The sequence below is a fragment of the Pelodiscus sinensis genome, chromosome 1 (genome assembly GCF_049634645.1).
Source record: "Pelodiscus sinensis isolate JC-2024 chromosome 1, ASM4963464v1, whole genome shotgun sequence".
In the NCBI taxonomy this organism is placed as follows: Eukaryota; Metazoa; Chordata; order Testudines; family Trionychidae; genus Pelodiscus; species Pelodiscus sinensis.
Window position 1 is genome coordinate 179,263,555 of NC_134711.1, and position 21,623 is coordinate 179,285,177.

A 21,623-nucleotide genomic window follows, 5' to 3' on the forward strand; every position below is an offset into this window, starting at 1 on the left:
AATGTATCCATCCCGTCCCTAATCATTTTCGTTGGTCTTTTCTGAACTCCTTCCAGTTTGCCAGGATCATTCTGGTTCTAAGGTGCTGTGAAATGAATGAAGATCAGAGCTGAGTACAGACTCTGCTGGGCTCTACAGGCATAAGGGGCAGGCCTGGGGGAATCATCCACCCCAGAGGACCCTTCAGCTCTGCCTGGGGTGCACCATCCAGGGTTTCAGCAGCAATTTAAAGGCCTTGGGCCTTCAGCTGCTGCTGCTGAGATAACAGTGACCATGTGCCCCAGACCTTTTTAAATAGCCAGGTCCTGGCGCAGCTGCCATCTTTTCCCCCTGCTGTTGGCAACCCCGCAGAAGATTAAATTAAATGAAAATGATTAACCAGCCAATTTCTGAAATCCGTATTCTGTTTCCTCTTTGTAAAACTTGATGCTATCTACATCTAACTGCAGTTCCTGACTTCTTATAGCACGCTGTGATGTTATAAACATCTATTCATCAATGACCCTGGATCTTAGTTAAGTGAAGGAGGGTAATTTTCATTATATTTTAAAATTCATTCACCAGAAATATTTAAGATTTGAATAGAATTACACTCAGCTCTCACACCTGTGTAACCCTACTGCAGTTAAATAGGCTACCCTGAAAAAGGCCATATCAACCTGGGACACCCAGTTTTACAGTATGGTCATACCCCAAGCTTAATCCAGTACTCCTTTTGTATGTGTAGAATCAAAGTATGGCCATGTTCTTTTCCCAACTGTACAGGCAAAACTAGTCAATGTGGTAACAAGGTAACTGCACAACTGTCTTGCAAAGTGATTCTCCTAACATAGTTGCAACAGTAGTGCAGGTAGGGTCTAGTAAAGAAGTACAGGGCTTATAAATGGTTGGCCATTTAAATAGATATTTTTAAAATATCTTTTAATTCATAATTAAAAGGGACACTGCCAACTTAAAAGTCTTCTTGCTGTGTCACTAACACCTCTGTTAGTAAAATTAAAAAGGAGGTTTTAAAACATTTCACTTATTACTAACTGGGTTGGCTGTGTACTTCTTGCAGTTCACTCAGCTTGCCAATGAAAGTAAGCTTCCCAGGTAGCCTGTTTCAATTTTCTGTTGCCATATGCTTGCATAACACAGTGTTGGGTTACAAATACTGCAAGGGAACATTTACAGTCCAACAAGACATATTTCTTTGCATTCAAAAATAATAATTAAAATATTACAAACCTTAAGGCTTTTTTTTTTAATCAAAAACCTAAAAAACCCATACATTTTGGGTCAATGCAAATGTTTCAAGCAATGTGGAGATTCATCAAATGTGCTCATATCAGAGATTCAGTTGCTAACTTAAAAGCGTTCCCTACCAAACTTTTGAAAATTTTCAGTAAACCAGAAAAGGGAAACACCACTTTTACCTTCCATCTGCATAATCTGCATCTGCACCTCCCCACCAGACATCTGAATCATCTTCCTCAGCATCAGCTGAATCAAAATTTTCACCTTCATCTGCCAATGGACAGCAAACAAACTCCACACCACGGAACTTGTCAATTCCACAGGGCAGCAGCATACCGTAATCATGCAGATTCATACTCTTTTCACTACAAGACTACAAAAATAAAGAGAACAGTACCAACATTGTTACACAGTCAGCTGGTCAAGGAAAAGCTGGCATAGATGTTAAGAAAACACAAAGTCTCTGCACAGACTCAGAAAATTAGAATTAGCTTGTTAATTGACTTCTCAACTGTTGTGTCTAATAAATTCATTCAGTGGGAGAACATGGGCACCTTACCCATAGTAGAGTCATTTCATGCAGAAAGCTTTCCCTTCTCCTCAACTATTCTCCTTGCCAAAATATTTCATCCCTTCACATACACCTGATAATTCTACATCCCCTCACCTTAAACTCCTTTGAGGGCTTGTTTTTGCTGTGCACATATAAGCAAGGGACAGTGACAATTTGCCCTCCTTATATACAGTGCTATTGAAGAGGAGATGAGCTGATGATATTACAGGGTCAAACAGACTTCCAGGAAGTGGGAAAGTTACACTGGATCTTTAATAAAATGTCAGTTGTAAAATCATATGTTCTATGCTTTGTATCAATTTTGCAGATTGTCCTCCTAAGTTTCCTCCTCCTCTTCTTTCTTCTATTCCTTTCCCATTCCCCCTTTCTTTGCCATTAGATGATTATCTAATTTGCTGCATCATCTCTGAAATTACTCTGTAAATTCTTTGAGGAAGGGGTCATCTCTTAATTCTGTGAAGCATTTTTATAATAATGATAATGATAAATATGAGTGAGTCAAGCATTAAAGGGGCTTAAAAGGAATTAGAGAGAGAGAGAAGCTTAATATTGCCATGTACCCTCTGGGACAAATTTTTATAGGAAGTGAATTAGATGTTCTTAGGGCTTGTCTTCAGTACTGTGAAGACCGATGCTACAGCAGTAGATCTTGCAGTAGTTGATTTAGCGAGTCTAATACAGACCCACTAAACTGAATGATGGCAGTGCCCCCATCTTGCTGGTACTTCTACTCCTCACAAGGAGTAAGAGAAGTCGACAGGAGCATTTTTCTCATCTATCTTCTGCTGTGGGGCAGCCCAATAAAAATCGATGTAAGGTATGTCGACTCTAGCTATGCAATTGTCCTAGCTCCACATTGCCTTATTTTCCAAGCACAGAGAAGTAATCTTAGCAATACAGCAGCTTTCTATGAACAAATGTAACCGTAGATATGTGCTATAAGGCAAGCTAAAAGCTGGGGAGAAGAAACTTGTGAACAGAATGTAGGTATTGGGGGGGGGGGGGGGGTAAAAGGTTTCTTTACTCTCTAGCAGTACCGACCTTCTGATTCTCCCTTTGAATTATTTGACACAACTATAAGGAGACAACACAGGGACACAGTACACAAACACTGGAACTTGCATATAAACATCAGAGTGTGTTCAAATTTGAGAATATGATATAAAGCAACAACATAGAAACCCAAGTGCTACCTCTACATGATTTACAAAATAATACTACTTTTGAAAAAAAATAAATTTAGCCAAATTATTCCTGTCTTTCTCTTAATTAAACGCACTAAATCACCACCCATCAATAAAGATTTACAAATTCACCTGTGTCCTCACCATTTTCTCTACAACAATTAGATTAGTAATTAGATACAACCCCATGATAGAAATGGAAAGAAAGATGGCTAGGAATTTCAAGATAAATTATATACCATACCTCTTTAGCAACCGTGTGCCAGTGCAGGTGGGTTTCACATACATCCATCCTCTCCTGGTGAAGGAACTTGCACTTGTCTGGCACCAGAAGGGCATCACTCACAAACTCACCAACTGAAAGAAAACAATATAAAGTTCTAATTTCACATTTCATGATTTTAGTCTCTGAATTTTTGTTTTTAAAACTTAACAGTGCATAAGTCAACATCCAATTAACAGAGGCTAGAAAAAAAAAGTCTCTCTGACAAACAGGTTACTTATTAAATTTTCAACTCTAAGGATTCTTTAACTTACCGCTTAAGAATGTACCAGTCCCTTTCAGACAGACAGAATGCTTGCTAGTCAAATCCAGCATGGCAATTTCTAAGACAAAACCTCCAGGACTAAAGATTTCATTGGCCTTTCCTATTAAATTAGGAAGATCTCACAGTAGTCCCTATCTGACAAACATTAAAAGGTGAATCTGAATAATACTGGAGCATGTTTACATTATTTACATAGAAAACAAACGAGAACAAATCATTATTCCAAATCACTCTGAAGTATTTTAGTAAATAAGAGGATTATCAAAGCATTGTTATTGTGTAGCTTTTTAAAAACAAAACAAAACAGTATTTTAGTTCCCAGCACCATGATTAGGTATTTTTGCACCTGGTGCAAATTTTTAATTATGCACCCCCCTCTCCTTAGGTTAGCACAAGTTATGCTCTTTATTTTTGCAGTTTATTATTTTTATTTATTGCGTCTTTGCATCCCTGATCATGATGTACCCTGGGCAAGAGCCCCACTTGCCCCACCCTTTTTACAGCCCTATTAGTCCCTTTGTAGCCTAAGCCAGTTTCACCAGCAGGATGGCATATGGGGTAACTGAGAAAGTCAATGGAACTCTGAAACAACATCATAACAAGACACTGAGATCATTCGATTGTCAACTCTGTATACCGAGTTAATGCATGATCGCGGCCTCTCTCTTGAGCACTAGACTTTAATTGGCCAGGAGGGATCTACCCGCTGTACAATTTAAAAAGTGTTTAAAAAACACACCAGGGAATAAATGTCTATAGTATTGGTGTTTACGACTATGGGGAAAAGTATGATGAATAACATGATTTATTGCACTGCAATCGTAATTTCATAGCAATTTTTTAACTGAAATTTTAAAAAATTACAGAAGTGGAGGTATCGGACAAACAGCTAGCAGGAAGCTGTCAGAGAACTGATGTGCTGTATTGTATGGATTCTGTCTGGAGAGTAGGAAGAAGTTACCTTCCTTGATATTTTTGAGATGTGTCACCTATGTATTCCACTGTGGGTACATGTGTGCTCCATGAACCTGGAGATGGAGAATTTTGTAAGTAGTTTCTGGTTAAAAAGCACATGCACCCTCTTCTTCCTCTGACAAAGGAGATAAAGTGTGAGGCAGTACACTTGCTTCACCAGCTCCTTCTCAACTACACATTCAGGAGATGAACTGAAGCAGAGTGGGAAGTGAAATACAGACAGGGAGCACACATCTCAAAGAACTTTCAGTTACAAAGATGAGTAATTACTAGGGATGTTAACTAACGCAGATTTGTGTATGTGTGTAATCACCGGATTTTTTAGCGGTTACATGTTTACATGCTGGGACAGGGAGCATGTGGAAGCTGGGACTTGCTTAAAAGCCAGCTCTGATATAGAGGCATCAGCAGCATGGAGGCAAGCTCCCCGTGGGCATTGACTCCTCCCCCCTTGCTGCCTTTGATACAAGGGGTGCATGTAGTTATTAGGATTTACACAATTAACCCAAGCTTATTGATTAATTGTGTAAATGACTATACGCTAATATTCCTAGCAAATATTTCTTTTAATGCCATTCCTTTAGAAAAGAGGAGACTAAGGGGGGATATGATAAGAGGTCTATAAAATCATGACTGGTGTGGAAAAAGTGAATAAGGAAAACGTATTTACTTGTTTCCATAATATAAGAACTAGGGGTCATCAAATGACATTCATAGGCAGCAGGTTTCAAACAAACAAAAGGATGTTCTTTTTCACGCAGCACACAGTCAACCTGTGGAACTCCTTGACAGAGGAGGTTGTGAAGACTAAGACTTTAACAAGGTTCAAAAAAGAGCTACACAAATTCTTGGAGGTTAGGTCCATCAATGGCTATTAGCCAGGATGGATAGAAATGGTGTCCCTAGCCTCTGTCAGAGGGTGGAAATGGATGACAGGAGAGGCATCACTTGATTATCTGTTCTGTTTACTTCCTCTGGGGCATCTGGTATTGGCCACTGTCGGCAGACAAGATATCAGGCTAAATGGACCTTTGATCTGAGCCAGTATGACCGTTATGTTCTTTCCCTATGGCTGTGTGTAGACTGGCATGATTTTCCTCAAATGCTTTTAACGGAAGAGCTTTTCCGTTAAAAGCGTTTGTGGAAAAGAGCGTCCAGATTGGCACGGACGCTTTTGTGCAAAAGCACTTTTTGCGGAAAAGCGTCTGTGCCAATCTAGACGCGGTTTTGTGCAAGAAAGCCCTGATCGCCATTTTCGCCATCGGGGCTTTTTTGTGCAAAACGGTTCTCAGTTGTCTACACTGGCCCTCTTGCGCAAAAGCATTTACTCAAGAGGGCTTTTTCCCGAACAGGAGAGTCATTGTATCTGTGGAAGAACACTGACAATCTTACATGAGATCGTCAGTGTTCTTGTGCAAATTCAAAGTGGCGAGTGTAGACAGCTGGCAAGTTTTTTGCAAAAGCAAGCGCTTTTGCGGAAAAACTTGCCAGTCTAGACGCAGCCTGTGTGTATTCCGCTACAGGTGACTGACAAACAATGCTCAAATGGGGAGAGGAGTGCAAGAATGCAGATGACAGAGCTAAATGAAGGACCATCATTCCAAAGGCTGCCTCGGCTAAGGAGACCTGAACTAAACCATAGTGCCTCACATGGCCAATGGGAGCTGCAGGGGTGGTGCTTGCAGATGGGTTAGTATGCAAAGTCACTTGCCAGCACCTCCACGTAAGAGTAGAAGGCCACTGCTTCTGGGATCTGTTTGAGGTAAGCTCTGGAGCTTGTACCCCGAGTCCCCTCCCCCCCACACACCTCAACCTCCTGCCCTAGCCCAGAGCCCCCTCCAACCTTCCAAATCCCTTGGTTCTAGCCTGGAGCATCTGCCTGTACCCCAACTCCCGGATCCGTAGCCCCACCCCAGAGCCTGCACCCCCAGCCAGAGCCCTCACTCCCTCCTGCATCCCAACCCCTTTCCCCCAAAATCCACATCCCCACCTTCTGACAACTTAATCCCAATTTGCCCTCCATACAATTTTCATAGCCTTGGGCCAAAAAGTTTGCACACTCCTGGGTTACATTTTGAAATAATTACATGAGTTATAGTGAAGTAATTATATGTTTCCTATTAGGTAAGGAAACATGCACTGGCTACTGAGCATATGCTGGCTCTTGAGAATTACTTATTGATTAAAAAGTCTGCTTTAAAAATGAACTAACAGCAGGGAAAGTTTTTCAATATCACACTTCATCAAACGACAGCACAGTCCTTTTACTAAAGATTAATGATAGTTGTAGTCCAACTCATTTTTTTCTCCTGTATTCAATGCTACTGATTTTAAATCATTAAAAGCCAAAGTCAGCAAATTTCTGGGGAGAATGGATTTTATCACCCTAGTCAACCACATCATAATACTTACAATTTACTTATAAAAACAGAAAAGCCACAAGGCTGTGCTATTATTCTTCATTCAAAATGAGTTTGAGAGCCCTTAAGATGCGTTCATAGAACCTGTAAAACAAATATTTGTAGCTGCTGTGAAGCATGTTCAGCTTCTACTCCTAACAGGTACTGGATGGTCCTGATGAGAAGCAGAACTAACGGTGTCTCTGGTCAGTGACTAGTGAAGAAGAAGGGAACAGAATCATCAAAATGGAAGACCATAAAGGATCTCAATATGTCATCTTGCCTAGTCCCCTGCACTGAAGCAGGGTGAAGGATTATTTTGACCATCCTAATCAGATGTTTCTCTGACCTATTCTCAGCAACCTACAATGATAGAGATTCCACAGTCTACCTAGGTAATTTGTTTCGGAGCTGAACTACTATTTAGGATTTTTTTTTCTAATATCTAACCTTGCTGCAATTTAAATCCATTGCTTTCTATCCTGTCTTCAGTGGATAAGGAGAACAATTTATCACCCTCTCCTCTTTATAATGTTTTGAACACTAGCATGTCCCTCCTGCCCCCTCATCTTATCTCCAGAGTAAAGAATATTTTTTAAAAATATTTCCTATCTGTTCTGACATTAAAGCATTTCTGTGATTCTCTTGTCCTTTTACAATATGACCACGTCCTTTCTAAAGCGTGGGAACTGGAGACAACATGTCAGCGGAGGTCTAATAAATGCAGAGTAGAATGCAAGAATGACTTCTTGTGTCTTGCTCACAGCACTCCTGCTAATACATCCCAGCATGATTTTTTCCTCAAAGCTCTAACACCTGACAAATTCTGGAGACAAAAGCCTAAAAATAACAATTTAGTACATTTTAATGTATAATCAAGGGAGCAACATCTGCTTCAATGCTATAATGAACTATAGAAATGATATAATGTACAATTAAGACAGACAAGACAAACAAAAGAAAGCCTAATGAAATGGTAGGAAGCAGTCAATAGTTCAGTTAGTCTAAAACGCATGCAACTGAGCCTTGAGCTTGTGTACTCAAGGGATGCTGCCAACAAAACCAAGTGTCCAACAAACCTTTCAGGTCATAAAATGTTCTGTTGCATAACTGTATAAAACTGGGCTATTCTCAAATCTTGCCCCCCTTTCCCCCGGCTGAAGTAATGCTTCAATCATAGCTGTAAATGGGAATTTCTGCTCGCTTTGCTACTTTTCTGCTTGACTGCATTTTATAATGAAAATGTCTGTTCTCTCCTTTCAGACAGAATGCAACTGTCATTCAGATTTTACACATCATGCAAATAGAGAATGCATTTGTTTAGATGCAAAACCATTTAAATATGCTTCATTACAATGTCTGGAACTTTTACAGATGCGTTGGTTAAAAATAATTTTAAAGCACTGCAGCATCTAATGGTGGTTTATTCACTTCAGCTTAGAAAAGAGGAGACTAAGGGGGGACATGATAGAGGTCTATACAATCATGACTGTGTGGAAAAAGTGAATCGGAAAAATTATTTACTTGTTCCCATAACATAAGTACCAGGGGTCACCAAATGCAATAAATATGTAACAGAATTAAAACAAACAAAAGGAGGGATTTTTTCATACAGAGTAGTGTCAACCTGTGGAACTCCTTACCAGAGGATGTTGTGAAGACCAGAATTTTAACAGGGTTCAAAAAAGAAGTAGATAAATTCATGGGGGATAGATCCATCAATGGTTATTAGCCAGGGTGGGAAGGAATGGTGTCCCTAGCCTCTGTCAGAGGCTGGGAGTAAGTGAGAGGATAGAGATCACTTGATGAATGGCAGTTCTGTTCATTCCCTCTGGGGCACCTGGCATTGGCCACTGTCAGAAGACAGGATACTGGGCTAGATGGACCTTTGGTTCTTATGTTCTTAAATACATTTGCTTTTTCTAGGGTTTTTTTTTCTTTAAAAAAAATCCTACTTCTTAGAGCTGGCTCTGTGGTGAAATGTCCTCCTTTCTCCCACTCACTTAATAATGCCCATTACTCAAATCTTATGTTTCAGATGATCAGGGTAAGGATACCTGAAAACCTTCCATTTAGTTTGGACTTACCAATGCATAACTGTTGTGATAACCAAGTTTTTGTGCAGAGATGCAAAAATGCTGCACCACAAACCAAAGTGAAGCCTCTCAAACATGTTACTAGGCAAAACAACCCAAACCTGGTTGGAAAGTCAAGTACTCTAATGCCAGAACTAAGATTTTTCTTTCTGAATTCCCCTGCCACATTCACTACACATCTGCCAACTTCAGCAACAAATGAGGCAGAGGTCTAACAGCCAATGGGCATGCTCTCTGAGCACCACTTGCCCTGTTCAGTGAATGAATCAGGAGATAGCTGAGAAAGAAAAGAGCATCTATCCTCGTGTTGTCCAACCAGTTCTGAAGCAGTAGCCACTTGAGTAACTACTGCTATAGTGAACTAGCCACACTCAACTGGCCAAATATAGCCACATGTAGCTAGTGGCTACTGTGTGGGACACCACAGTTCTAGCCATTAAAATAGCTGAATGTCAAACTGGAGAACTGATTACTAACCCTACCACTGCCACAAAGTTCCAGTGTGCTGTTATCACACTAAACTAAACCTTTCCCCTCTACCTCTCCTACTAGCTACTAGCCATCCTGAACCCCAGTTTCTAGTCTCCAATCTCCATCCCTTTTACCAGCAGTCCTCACCTCTCTGCATTTCAGCCAAGTTGACTCCTCCTTCTCCATGCTGCTTGAGTACTGGGCACTGAGACTACAAGAAAGATTCTCCCTTCTCTCAGGGTACGTCAAGTGGGGGATAGGGTGGTGGGGGAGGGGAAGGGAACTCCTCCATTCATCCTGAGCTGTGGGGGGGGGAGGGGAGTTCTGAAGAGGGGATTCCCGGGATGTTTGAGGGGGAAGGTGGGTGGTGGGTTCTCCTTCCAAGAGATCAGGCACCCCTTCTAAAATTTTGTTGTCTGTCTAACTGTCTCTCTCTGCAGGTGGTGAGGGCCATTAATTCTGAGCTGCTGAACAGGCTCATCCATCTAGCAGACCTGGACAGCGTCATGGCCGGCTTTGCTGCCCTTGGCTTCCCGAACTGTGGAGGAGCACTCAATGGGACACACATTCCAATCCGTGCACCGCCCCATTGAGCAGCCCAATTCTTTAACAGGAAGGGCTACTTTTCAGTGGTCCTCCAGGCCCTGGTTGGCCATTGTACTCAGTTTACTGACATTTGCATTGGGTGATCGGGGCGGGCACAATGCCCGCATCTTCAGGAACTCGTTCCTCTACTGGAGGCAGGAACATTTTTCCTGCATCGTGACTTTGTGGTTGGGGATGTGCACATGCCGGTGTGCATAGTGGCTGATGCCGCCTACCCCCTGATGCCGTGACTGATGAAGCCCTACACCGGCCACCTGGATACGAGCAAGGCACAGTTTAATGCTCATCTTAACCGGGCTCGCAACCAGGTGGAATGTGCTTTCAGACGTTTAAAAGGGAGATTCCGGTGCTTGCTCACATGGCTAGAAATGGGGGAATGCAACATCCCTGAGGTGGTGGCCGCATGTTGCGTTCTCTATAACGTGGTGGAGAGGAAAGGGGAGGCCTTCCTACCAGGGTGGGGTACAGATGCTGATGGTCAGGAGAGGCACTTTGACCAGTCCCGGACAGCTGGCATCTGTCAGGCTTACTGGGCTGGTGTTCGCATCCGGGAGGCCCTATAGGAGCGATTCTCTAATGGAGGCCACTGACTCTCCTGAGGGCCTCCTGTCTGGGGGCTTGGCCCTGGCCCAATACAAGCTTCCCTCCTCAACCCTTATCCTGACCCTCTTTGTAGAAATAATAAACATCAGGTTTTGTCTAAAAAGAATGACTTCTGTTTTATTGTTGTAAATATCAATAACAGAAAGAATGTAGAAATGTTGCAAACATATAAAACCTTTTGTTTATTGTACATAGTTTTTTCTCAAAGTATATTTTCTGCATCCAAAATAAACATTTTCTTAAATACCCAACATTGTGTTTAACTGGGGTGATGGGGGTACTTAAAACCTGGAGGGGGGAAGGAGACTTGAAACCTGGAGGGGGAAGGGGATCAGGTTGGACGGTGCTTGCCTGCTCACAAGGCTCCTGGCGCCTTGTGTTCGGGATCCACCACAGCCTTGGGATCGGGTGGGGCGATTGACTGTTGGCTGGACAAGAGAGGGTAGGTGCACTTGGGTCTGGGATGCCTGGGGGAGAGGAGGGCTGGGGGACTTGGGGAGCTGCGGAAGAGGGAGGTACAAGGGGGGAAAGGGATGGTGCTGTGGAAGGGGGGTTTGGTGGGGCAGGGTTATGGTGTGTTGCAGGAGCAGGACCAGGCATAGGAGCAGGCAAGCCACAGACCTCCCTGAGAGTGGCACACAGGGACGTGCGCTGCTGGACAAGCTCCTCCATCAGCCGATTATGCCACCGAGCCTCTGCCTCCGTCCTCTCTCGCAGGATGGTGTTGAGCTCCTGCACGGATGCCACATGCTGCCTCAGGATGTTTGCATAGACATGCCTGTGTCTGCGGCTCCCATGTCCCCAGGATGGAGGTGGGGCTGGGTGCTGCGGCCCTCTTGCATGGCTGGTCCAGCTGTGGAGGAAAAGAGGAAGACACAATCAGTCATGTGTGCAACAGCTGTCCAAAAGGGCATGCCCTCTCCTTCAGACAGGGGACTCAGACATTCTGAAGGTAACACTATGTGCGACCTGGGCATCAGCCTGAGCATCACAGGGGTCCCAAAGTGCCAATGGGACCTCACACTGACAACCCACCTGGGTGTGTTCTGGACATGGTTTATGCCACCATGTGGCGCACCCCCATGTGTCATACTGTACCGCCGAACATGTTGGCACATGCAGAGCCAGCTACATGATGTCCATGGTGAGCATTACAGGTTTCCCTTGTACATCACCCACTGTGCACCCACCTCCCCCACCCTGTGTGTTACACGACCTCACTGCACTCACCTGCTGCGTCGTCTCCGGCATCAGATGACACCTGGGAGGCCTCTGGGGTCTGGGTGACTGGCTCCAGAGTGAGGGTCACGGACTCCTCGCTATCCTCCTCCTCCAGCACCATTTCCCCATCTCCAGACTCCCTGGACTGCTCTAGGTCCTGCTGTGGCGCGTCCACCACAGGGTCCCCCAAGCCAGACTGGACGAGACGCATTGGTGTGCGTGCTTCCCACCACCAAGGATCTGGGACAACTCCAAATAATAGGGGCAGGAGCGGGGGGCTGCCCCAGAACGGGAGCTCTCCACCCTGGCCTTTACAAAGCCCTGGCACAGCTCTTTCACTTTAGAGCGCATCTGGTATACACAAAGATAGGATACACAAAGAACAAGTTAAAAATCCCTTAGGAAAGTTAGATGTCAGCAAGTCACCAGGTCCTGATGAAATGCATCCCAGCATACTCAAGGAGCTGATAGAGGAGGTATCTGAGCCTTTAGCTATGATCTTTGAAAAATCATGGCAGACAGGGGAGATTCCAGAAGACTGGAAAAGGGCAAATACTGTGCCCATCTATAAAAAGGGGAATAAGAACAACCCAGGAAACTACAGACCGGTCAGTTTAATGTCTGTCCCAGGGAAGATAATGGAGCAGGTAATTAAGGAAATCATATGCAAACACTTGGAAGGTAATAAAGTGATAGGGAATAGCCAGCATGGGTTTGTGAAGAACAAGTCATGCCAAACTAATCTGATAGCTTTCTTTGATAAGATAACGAGCCTTGTGGATAAGGGAGAAGCGGTGGATGTCATATACCTAGACTTTAGTAAGGCATTTGATACAGTCTCGCATGATATTCTTATTGATAAACTAGGCAAATATAACTTGGATAGGGCCACGATAAGGTGGGTGCATAATTGGCTGGATAACCGTAGTCAGAGAGTTGTTGTTAACGGTTCTAAATCCTGCTGGAAAGGGATAACAAGTGGAGTTCCTCAAGGGTCTGTTTTGGGACCCGTACTGTTCAATATCTTCATCAATGATGTAGATATTGGGATAGAGAGTACGCTTATTAAGTTTGCAGATGATACCAAACTGGGTGGGGTTGCGACTTCTTTGGAGGATAGGGACATAATTCAAAATGACCTTAGCAAGTTAGAGAAATGGTCAGAGGTAAACAGGATGAGGTTTAATAAAGAGAAATGCAAAGTGCTCCACTTAGGAAGGAACAATCAGTTCCATACATACAAGATGGGAAGCGACTGTCTAGGAAGGAGCATGGCGGAAAGGGATCTAGGGGTCATAGTGGACCACAAGTTGAATATGAGTCAACAGTGTGATGCTCTTGCAAAAAAAGCAAATATGATTCTAGGTTGTATCAACAGGTGTGTTGTAAGCAAAACTCGTGAAGTCATTCTGCCGCTCTACTCTGCACTAGTTAGGCCTCAGCTGGAGTACTGTGTCCAGTTCTGGGCGCCACATTTCAAGAAAGATGTGGAGAAATTGGAAAGGGTACAGAGAAGAGCGACAAGAATGATTAAAGGTTTAGAGAACATGACCTATGAAGCCAGGCTTCATGAACAGGGCTTGTTTAGTTTGGAAAAAAGAAGATTAAGGGGGGACATGATAGCGGTTTTCAAATATCTAAAAGGGTGTCACAAGGAGGAAGGAGAAAATTTGTTCCTCTTGGTTTCTGAGGACAGGACAAGGAGTAATGGGCTTAAAGTGCAGCAGGGGAGGTTTAGAATGGACATTAGGAAAAAATTCCTAACTGTCAGGGTGGTCAAATATTGGAATAAATTGCCAAGGGAGGTGGTGGAATCTCCTTCTCTGGAGATATTTAAGAACAGGTTAGATAGACATCTGTCAGGGATGGTGTAGACGGAGTTTGGTCCTGCCTTGAGGGCGGGGGGCTGGACTCGATGACCTCTCGAGGTCCCTTCCAGTCCTATTATTCTATGATTCTATGGTCCTGGGTGTGGGGGTGGTGCCCTCTCTTGGCCAGGGCCTCTGCCATGCAGCCAAAAATGTCCACATTTTGCTGCCTGGTGTTCAGGGCTTGTAAAGCCTCCTCCTCTGAGCAGAGCTCAAAAGGATCTTGAGCTCTGGCCCAGACCATGCTGGTGCCTAGCATTTGAAGCCCCTGGGTGGGTCCCCAGAAGGCTGTCTGGAAGGGCCAGGAGGGTCTTGGGGCTGGGACACGACTGCACTGGAAGAGCCGCCTGTTCTGGCTGCTTTGTTGCCACAACTGGCTGTCAGGGTGACTGTCCCTTTAAAAGATGGCTGCAGACAGGAACCAGAGAGATGCAAGGCATGCCCCGGACTGTCCACCAGGGCTTCTTCCTGGAGGCCCCCTTTTCTTTTTCCCCTCGAAAAAACTGGCTCCCCACATCCACACACACTTTTTTTCGACGGATCTCCGTCAAAGAAGGCGTTCTTCCTCGTGAAATGAGTACCGCCATCGAAAGAAAAGCCGCGTTCTTTTGATTTAATTTTGAAGAACGCGGCTGTAGTCTAGACGCAGGTGCAGTTTTTTTGAAAAAAGGCTACTTTTTTCGAAAAAATCCTGCAATCTAGACACAGCCTCAGTTACAGTGCCACAGCATACCCCAGCCACTGGGAAGCACAACTATAAGGAAAATCCTGCCAAGGGCATGCTTGACTGGGCTGAGTAGATCATGCATGCAGAATAGGATCAGCATGTAGCAATGAAGCATGCTCAGTGCAGACAGAAGTTTGACTGTTAGAAACTGAAAAAGGCTCTTATAATAGAAAGTGTTAAGTAACCTTACATAGAAATGGTTCTGCCAATTCTGCCTCTATTGTGTGTGTGCACGTGTGCTCACTCAATGCAGTGGCACACTGCTAGAGGCTTCTTCCTGCTGCTCCCATAGTGGCAGAGGGTTGTGCTGGGAGAGGCAGGGGATGCAAAGCACCAGGTAAATCGCCTTACCCCCATCCCTCCCACCCACCCACCCACACCCTATATGTAAATACACAATTCTCTCCGCATGACTTTTGTTGGTAGTTATAGCTGCTCAGCCAAGCAATTACAAAAAATTACATGATTAATCACACTATTAAACAGTAATAGAATAACATTCAGCTATTTCTGGATGTTTTCTACATTTTCAAATACACTATAAACTCCATATTCTGGGTGTTCCTGATCCAGGAACATCCACGGTTCGCACCCTGGCAGCACAGGCAGAAGTGGCTCTGCGTGCTGCCACTCTCCCTTCACCCTCAACTGAGGAAATGGCAATGCGGTGACGTGCTCTGCTAGAGGCTTCTTCCTGCTGCTCCCATAGTGGCAGAGGGTTGTGCTGGGAGAGGCAGGGGAAGCAGAGCACCAGGTAAATCTCCTTACCCCCCCATCCCTCTCACTCTCTCCCTAGCCCAGCAAAATCATTAATCTGGTAAACCCTGTTTCCCAGAGCAGCCAGATTACAGAGGTTCAAGTGTATATTGATTTCAATTAAGACAGATCAAAAGTGTACCACGTTCACTTTACATTTATTTTTATTACAAATATTTGCACTGTAAAAACAAAATAAATGACATTTTTTCAATTCCCCCATTACAAGTACTGTAGTGCAATTTCTTTATCATGAAAGTTGAACTTACAGGAGATAATGCTGCCCACTTCTTGTTTACAATGTCCTCTGAAAGTCTGAAAAGGCACTCAGAGCCCTGTTGTAGTTGTCGCAAGGTATTTTCATACCAGATGTACTAAAGATTCCTATGTCCTTTCATTCTTCAATAAACATTCCAGAGGACACGTGTCCATTCTGATGATGGGCTCTGCTTGATAAAGATCCAAAGCAGTATGGACTGATGTGTGTTCATTTTCATCATCTGAGTCAGATGACATCAGTAGATGGTGGATATTCTTTTTTGGTGGTTTGGATTCTGTAGGTATCGTATCAGAATGTTAAGACTTCTGAAAACATGCTTAGCTCCATCCATAGCTCATGCCTCTCAGACTTTGAAAGGCACTTGGATTGAGTGCTGTAGCTATCTTTAGAAATTTCACATTGGTAACTTCTTTGCATTTTGTCAAATGTACAGTGTAAATGTTCTTAACATCAACAAAATGTTTTGAGTCATCATCCAAGACTGCAATGATATGAAATATATGGCAAAATGTGGGTAAAATAGCACGAGACACACAATTCTCCCCCAGAGTTCAACCACAAATTTAACTGACTCATTATTTATTTAATGAGTGTCATGGAAGCATGTTCTCTAGAACAGTGGTTGAGACATGAAGGAGCATACAAATGTTTGGCATCTCTGACCCTCAAATATCTTGCAATGCCGGTTATAAAAGTGCCATACGCAGGTCTGTTCTCTCTTTCAGGCGATATTGCAAGTAAGAAGTGGGCAGTATTATCTCCTGAAAATGTAAACAAACTTGTTTATCTTCATGATTGGCTGAACAAGTAGTAGAACTCAGTGGACTTGTAGACGCTAAAGTAGGGATGTAAAATCCCATGTAATCAGTTAGCAGGTTAAACGTTAGGTTTAACTGATTAATTACACAGGATCCAAGGTGAGAAACCACTCCAGTCCGGCTGAAACAGCCTCTAGCTCTGCTGACTCTGCAGGGGGCTGCAGCTGCTGGCCCAGCAACTCCCGGCCCCACACAGGGCTGCTGACTCTAGCCCTGGCCCACAGCACCATGGGCCTGATGGGGCTGCTCTCAGGCAGGCAACCAGTTATCAGTTCACATCCCTACTCTAGAATTTGACATTGTTTTGGTTTTGAGTACAGAATTGTAACAAAAACATTTACACTTGTAAGTTGCACTTTCATGATAGAGATTACACTACAATATTTATATGAGGTGAACTGAAAATACTATTTCTTTTATCATTTTTACAGTGAAAACATTTGTAATAAAATATGAAATCATCATTGTGTGCTATTTATTCTTTGTTGTAATTGAAATCAATGTATATGAAAATACAAAAAAAGCACAGAATTTAATACATTTCTATTGGTATTCTATTATTTTTAACAGTACAATTAAAGCTGAGATTAATAATGATTAATTTTTAAGATAATCACGAGTTAACTGTGACTGACAGCCTTAACAGAAATATATCTTTAAAAAAAACTGCACTGAAATAATCACTTTTTAAGCTTTCCAAAGAACTGGATAGAATATGAAGAACAAGGAAAAAATAGGCAATGTTAAGGGCATTATGACTTTCCTTGTCCCCAAGAGCTGCTGTGGAAATTGCAAAGTTGGTGGACTATAAAAATATGAAGTTCAATTTTGCTTTCTTTGTAAAAGTTTTCACCACCCCTAATACAGCTAGAAATCCAGTTCCTCCATAGCAAAATAAAGCTGGTTCAAAATATACCACATTCCTGTCAAGCATGCACGTTATGTAGAATTAGATGTCAGATACAGCAGACATTGGCAATGTAGAAATGAGGGAACTCAAAAGTTTATAGAAGTCATTTTTCCCTATTCAAGAACACACATTCATAGAATGCTAAAGCAGAAAAGATGCAAATCATGCCAGTCCAACACCCTCCCTAAATAGTATTGTTCTGTTCTTCAATTTCATCCTTTTATTATTGGTTATATCCATATGTAACACTTAATACCTCTTCTCCATGCCTGGCATATAAACCCTTCAAATACTAAGGATTTATGGTCTTTCTCCAAATCTACTCACTCACTAAGCATTTAGTCCAATTACAGTATGTTCCAGTACCTGCAAATGATTAGCTCCTTGATGAAGGACAGCTAATTCACACTAGTACCAGGCAAAACCAAAGTATACTACTGGGAAGTGAGAAAAATGTTTCAAAGAGCCGGTCAAATTACTTACCCCCTCCAATGAGGAAGTCTACCCTCCATTTATCAGAGAACCATGAAGCCATGGGGTTGTGCCAGACTCATTAATCCAAGTGAAATGTCACAAATTGTTCCCTTCACCTCTAACTTACTAGGAAGTTACAGCCTTCCTTTTAGATAAGGATTTGGCTGCAATGATCATACATTTGTTACCTCCAGAACTTTTAGTGCAATTCACTGTACATGAAGTCCACTATCAGGAGAGCAAAACCCTCTACAGAACTATAAATATCCAGACCAAAATTATCTGCCCACTGCATAGATATTACAGTGGTAAGTGCTAAGAAAACCTATTATGGATAAACAGAAATTACATTTCAAATGCATGCCCACACACACACACACACACACACACAGGGTTAGCTTCCTCCTGTTCTCTCACACACACACACACACACACACACACACACACACACACACACACACACACACACACACACACACACACACACACACACACACACACACACACACACACACACACACACACAGGGTTAGCTTCCTCCTGTTGCTGGGAGAATGCATTTTGGATAATTTTTTCCTAGAAGTATTAGTTGCACTTTTCCAAGCTGCACCTGTTCTTGTGATTTTCTTTACATAATTCCTCTCTGTTCCAAGTGGTGTCTGCAGTCCCTTTCAAATTTAGGATCACTGGGGAGTTTTGCCAAGCTGCTCATTTCCCACAATGGGATCATATATAACGGATGGAGACACTAGATCAGTGGTTCCCAACCTTTTCCAGATGGGGACCATTTTGTCAATTCAGGAAGACTTGGTGACCCAAGGCAATTCACAAAATGCGTGAATGGCTCCTTAAGAGCCACCTGGCGACCCTTTTGAAATGTAATGGCGACCCATATTTAGGTCCTGACCCATAGGTTGGGAAACCCTGCACTAGATTAAGCACCAACTCCGAAGTACCCATTACACAAGGAAAATACCCTTGCCAATAGGAATGGGCTGCCTGTGAGTGGGCAAACAGGCAGCTCTTCTTATTTCACCATATGAATATCAGTTTAAATGTACCATAATAATTATTTTGGGATGTCTTTCTACATTTTCAGATATATCGATTTTAATTACAACAAAAAAAGGAAAATGTTCAAGTGCTCGCTGTATTATTTTTACTACAAATATTTGCACTGTAAAAAAAAACAAAAGAAATAGTATTTTCAGTTCTTCTCATACAAATACTGCAAAGCAATCTTTATTGTGAAAATGCAACTACAAATGTAGATTTTAAATAACTGCATCAAAAACAAAACAATGTAAAACTGTAGAGCCTACAAGTCAAAGCATGAAGGGGTATAGGAATGCTCAGCACATCTGGCATGTAAATATCTTGCAATACTACCTACCACATTTCATTTTCAAATGACATTGTATTAAAAAAAGAAAAGAAAAGAGTGCAGTTTAAAATATCAGTATACATGCAGACATGAGTACAGTTGCGAGATCAGTTTCATAGCAGAGACAGTGAGCTTCAGAGCAGCACAGAATGCCTTCAGAATTAGTAGTCCATACGTTATTGTCCTATGTTCATATCCAGGGTGATCCAGATGGGACTGGAGATCTCAGGCTTATCACTCAAGCTTCTCCTGGATAAAGCTCAACCTGACTCAGGACCTAAGAGACTCAGGACCCAAGAGTCATTTATATAGTTCCAGGCCCTCTTTTGACAGCAGAGTCTTCAAGGGCATGTCTAGACTGCATCCATCTGTCGGCAGAGGGATGCAGATTAGGCAGGTCGACATTGCAAATGAGGCAGGCATTTAAATATCCTGCACCTAATTTGCATAAAAATGGCTGCCACGTTTTGCCGACTCAGCACTTTGTTGGCAAAAAGCAGCAGTCTAGAGGGGGATCTATAGAGAAAGAAAGCCTTTTTCAACAGATCCCTTATGCCTCCTGCAAGGAGGTTTTTCCTGGACCCAAAGCTGTTGGTAACTTTATTCTTTGTGAAGCAGCGGTAGGAAATAAATAAATGAGGACATAGCCTGTCCATCTGACAGATGGTTAATAAAAGCAGGAAAACAAAAGTGCTTTCACTCAAAACTTCTACTTTATTTAGTCTCCAGCATTTACATGTGTCTGCAACAGATTATCAGAGTACTTCAAATTAACACCAAGTCAATATTTACCCATGGTCTTAATGAAGTCTCAAGTGGGTTTCTGTAGATGTCCAGAGGTCAACCTTCCATCTGCAGAAGAACTTGAGAGGTGTACAAGTGTTTAAGTATCCACTGAAATCAGATTTCTTCCTCTTTTTATACCCAATTTATTAGTAGTATATAGCTTGTTCATCAAAAATATTGCTGAGCAGAAGTTAAGTGTAGAATTTTCCAGACAGTCAGGCAGGGAATTTTCCATCAATTAACAAGTTGTATTTCACATGGAAATAGATAATTATTGCCAGACTTTTCATCTTGCAAAGCCCCATGCTTCAGCAAAAACCTCAAGTCAGGAAGGCACAGGGTCATGTTTACTCTTCGTAGTCATTCATTTCTCTCCTCCTCTCCTGGCCTGTTAATTGTGCTAAGACTTAAAAAAAAAAAGACAATCTTTTAGCTGGTGACAGCAATAAGCACAACAATTAGTATTCTAGCTGCTGGCAGTGGTCTAGGCTTGTTCTTGGTCTCTGGTTATCAAAAGTCTTTCCCTCCTACATTTTAACTTCAAGATTTGACCCAATGACAGCACAGCATGGTACCATTGACTTCATGTCAGGTATTAAAAAAAAAAAATTAATGGAGATTGCCTATCTCCTAGAACTGGAAGGGACCTTGAAAGGTCATCGAGTGTAGTCCCCTGCCTTCACAGCAGGACCAAGTACCATCCCTGACAAATATTTGCCCCAAATCCCTAAATGGCCTCTGCTAGGACTGAACTCACAATCCTGGGTTTAGCAGGCCAATGCTCAAACCACTGCGCTATCCCTCCCCCCTATATCATTGTTACTAGTCTCCAGCCATAAAGTTATCAACTGTTAAGCAGCAAACTTCTTAAGATAATAATGGTAATTTCTGTTTTTAAATCAGTGATCTGATCAGACGTGTTCCAAAGCAAATACAGAATATCACAAAGGTAATGTACAATAAAGGCAATAAGAGCATTTCATTTTCATCCAGCTCCACTTATGTAAATTGCTTGGCCAAGTGCATATGCGGTCACCAATGGATACCACTAGTGTCAGATTCTTTGGCTCGGGACGCATGGTGTGTATGGGTAAACCCACAGTAGAATACAATAGGAGCCATCACTCGAAGAAGAAACTTACAGAGATCTGGAGAACAGGTACACTTACCTATGACTGACTGGGTCTTTTGTACCTAGAAAAAAGATCAAAGGAAAATCATCAGCCACAATATAAAATGAAGTTAGTTTGTTGGTCCATCATAGAGTTTCAGCATATTATGTATAAAGAAAATTACTTAGCTGTTAATATGATGCATTGTCAATTTCTTGAAAGAATCCAGGAGTCAAATCCATTCTAAAAGAAACCCGCTGCTCAGGAATCAGAAGTCAGCGCTCAAGTTATTTTTGTCAGGCTGCAGGCTCCTGTCAGCATGCCTGTCTCCCAGATGAACATACAAGTTGGTGATTATCTATCCAAATTGTCATGCACAAGGAAAAATAAATCCATTATCTTTTTAGAGACAGGTTCTTTTTATGTCATGTCAATATATCAACTGAAGGCATATGTTGCTGGAAAATCAGGGTGCAAGCCACATAAGGGAAAATAAATGATAGCTGAGAAAAATATTTTTTATAATACGGTAGCAATCTCTACTGCTATAGCCTATGCTACCAATAAATGGGTTTGGAGAATGAATGCATAA

General features: G+C 42.5%; 1 protein-coding gene across 5 annotated transcripts in view; it reads right to left on the reverse strand.

Moving 5' to 3' along the window:
* Positions 1-21,623, reverse strand: part of APP (amyloid beta precursor protein) — a 312,106-nt gene that overhangs the window by 157,541 nt on the left and 132,942 nt on the right. For all 5 annotated transcript variants that reach the window (XM_075910226.1, XM_075910216.1, XM_075910208.1 and 2 more), the window contains exons 4-5: positions 3,242-3,354; positions 1,419-1,612 (exon numbers count right to left, since the gene is read on the reverse strand). In XM_075910226.1, the coding sequence (XP_075766341.1) occupies positions 1,419-1,612; positions 3,242-3,354 (307 nt within the window). The remainder of the gene's footprint in view (positions 1-1,418; positions 1,613-3,241; positions 3,355-21,623) is intronic.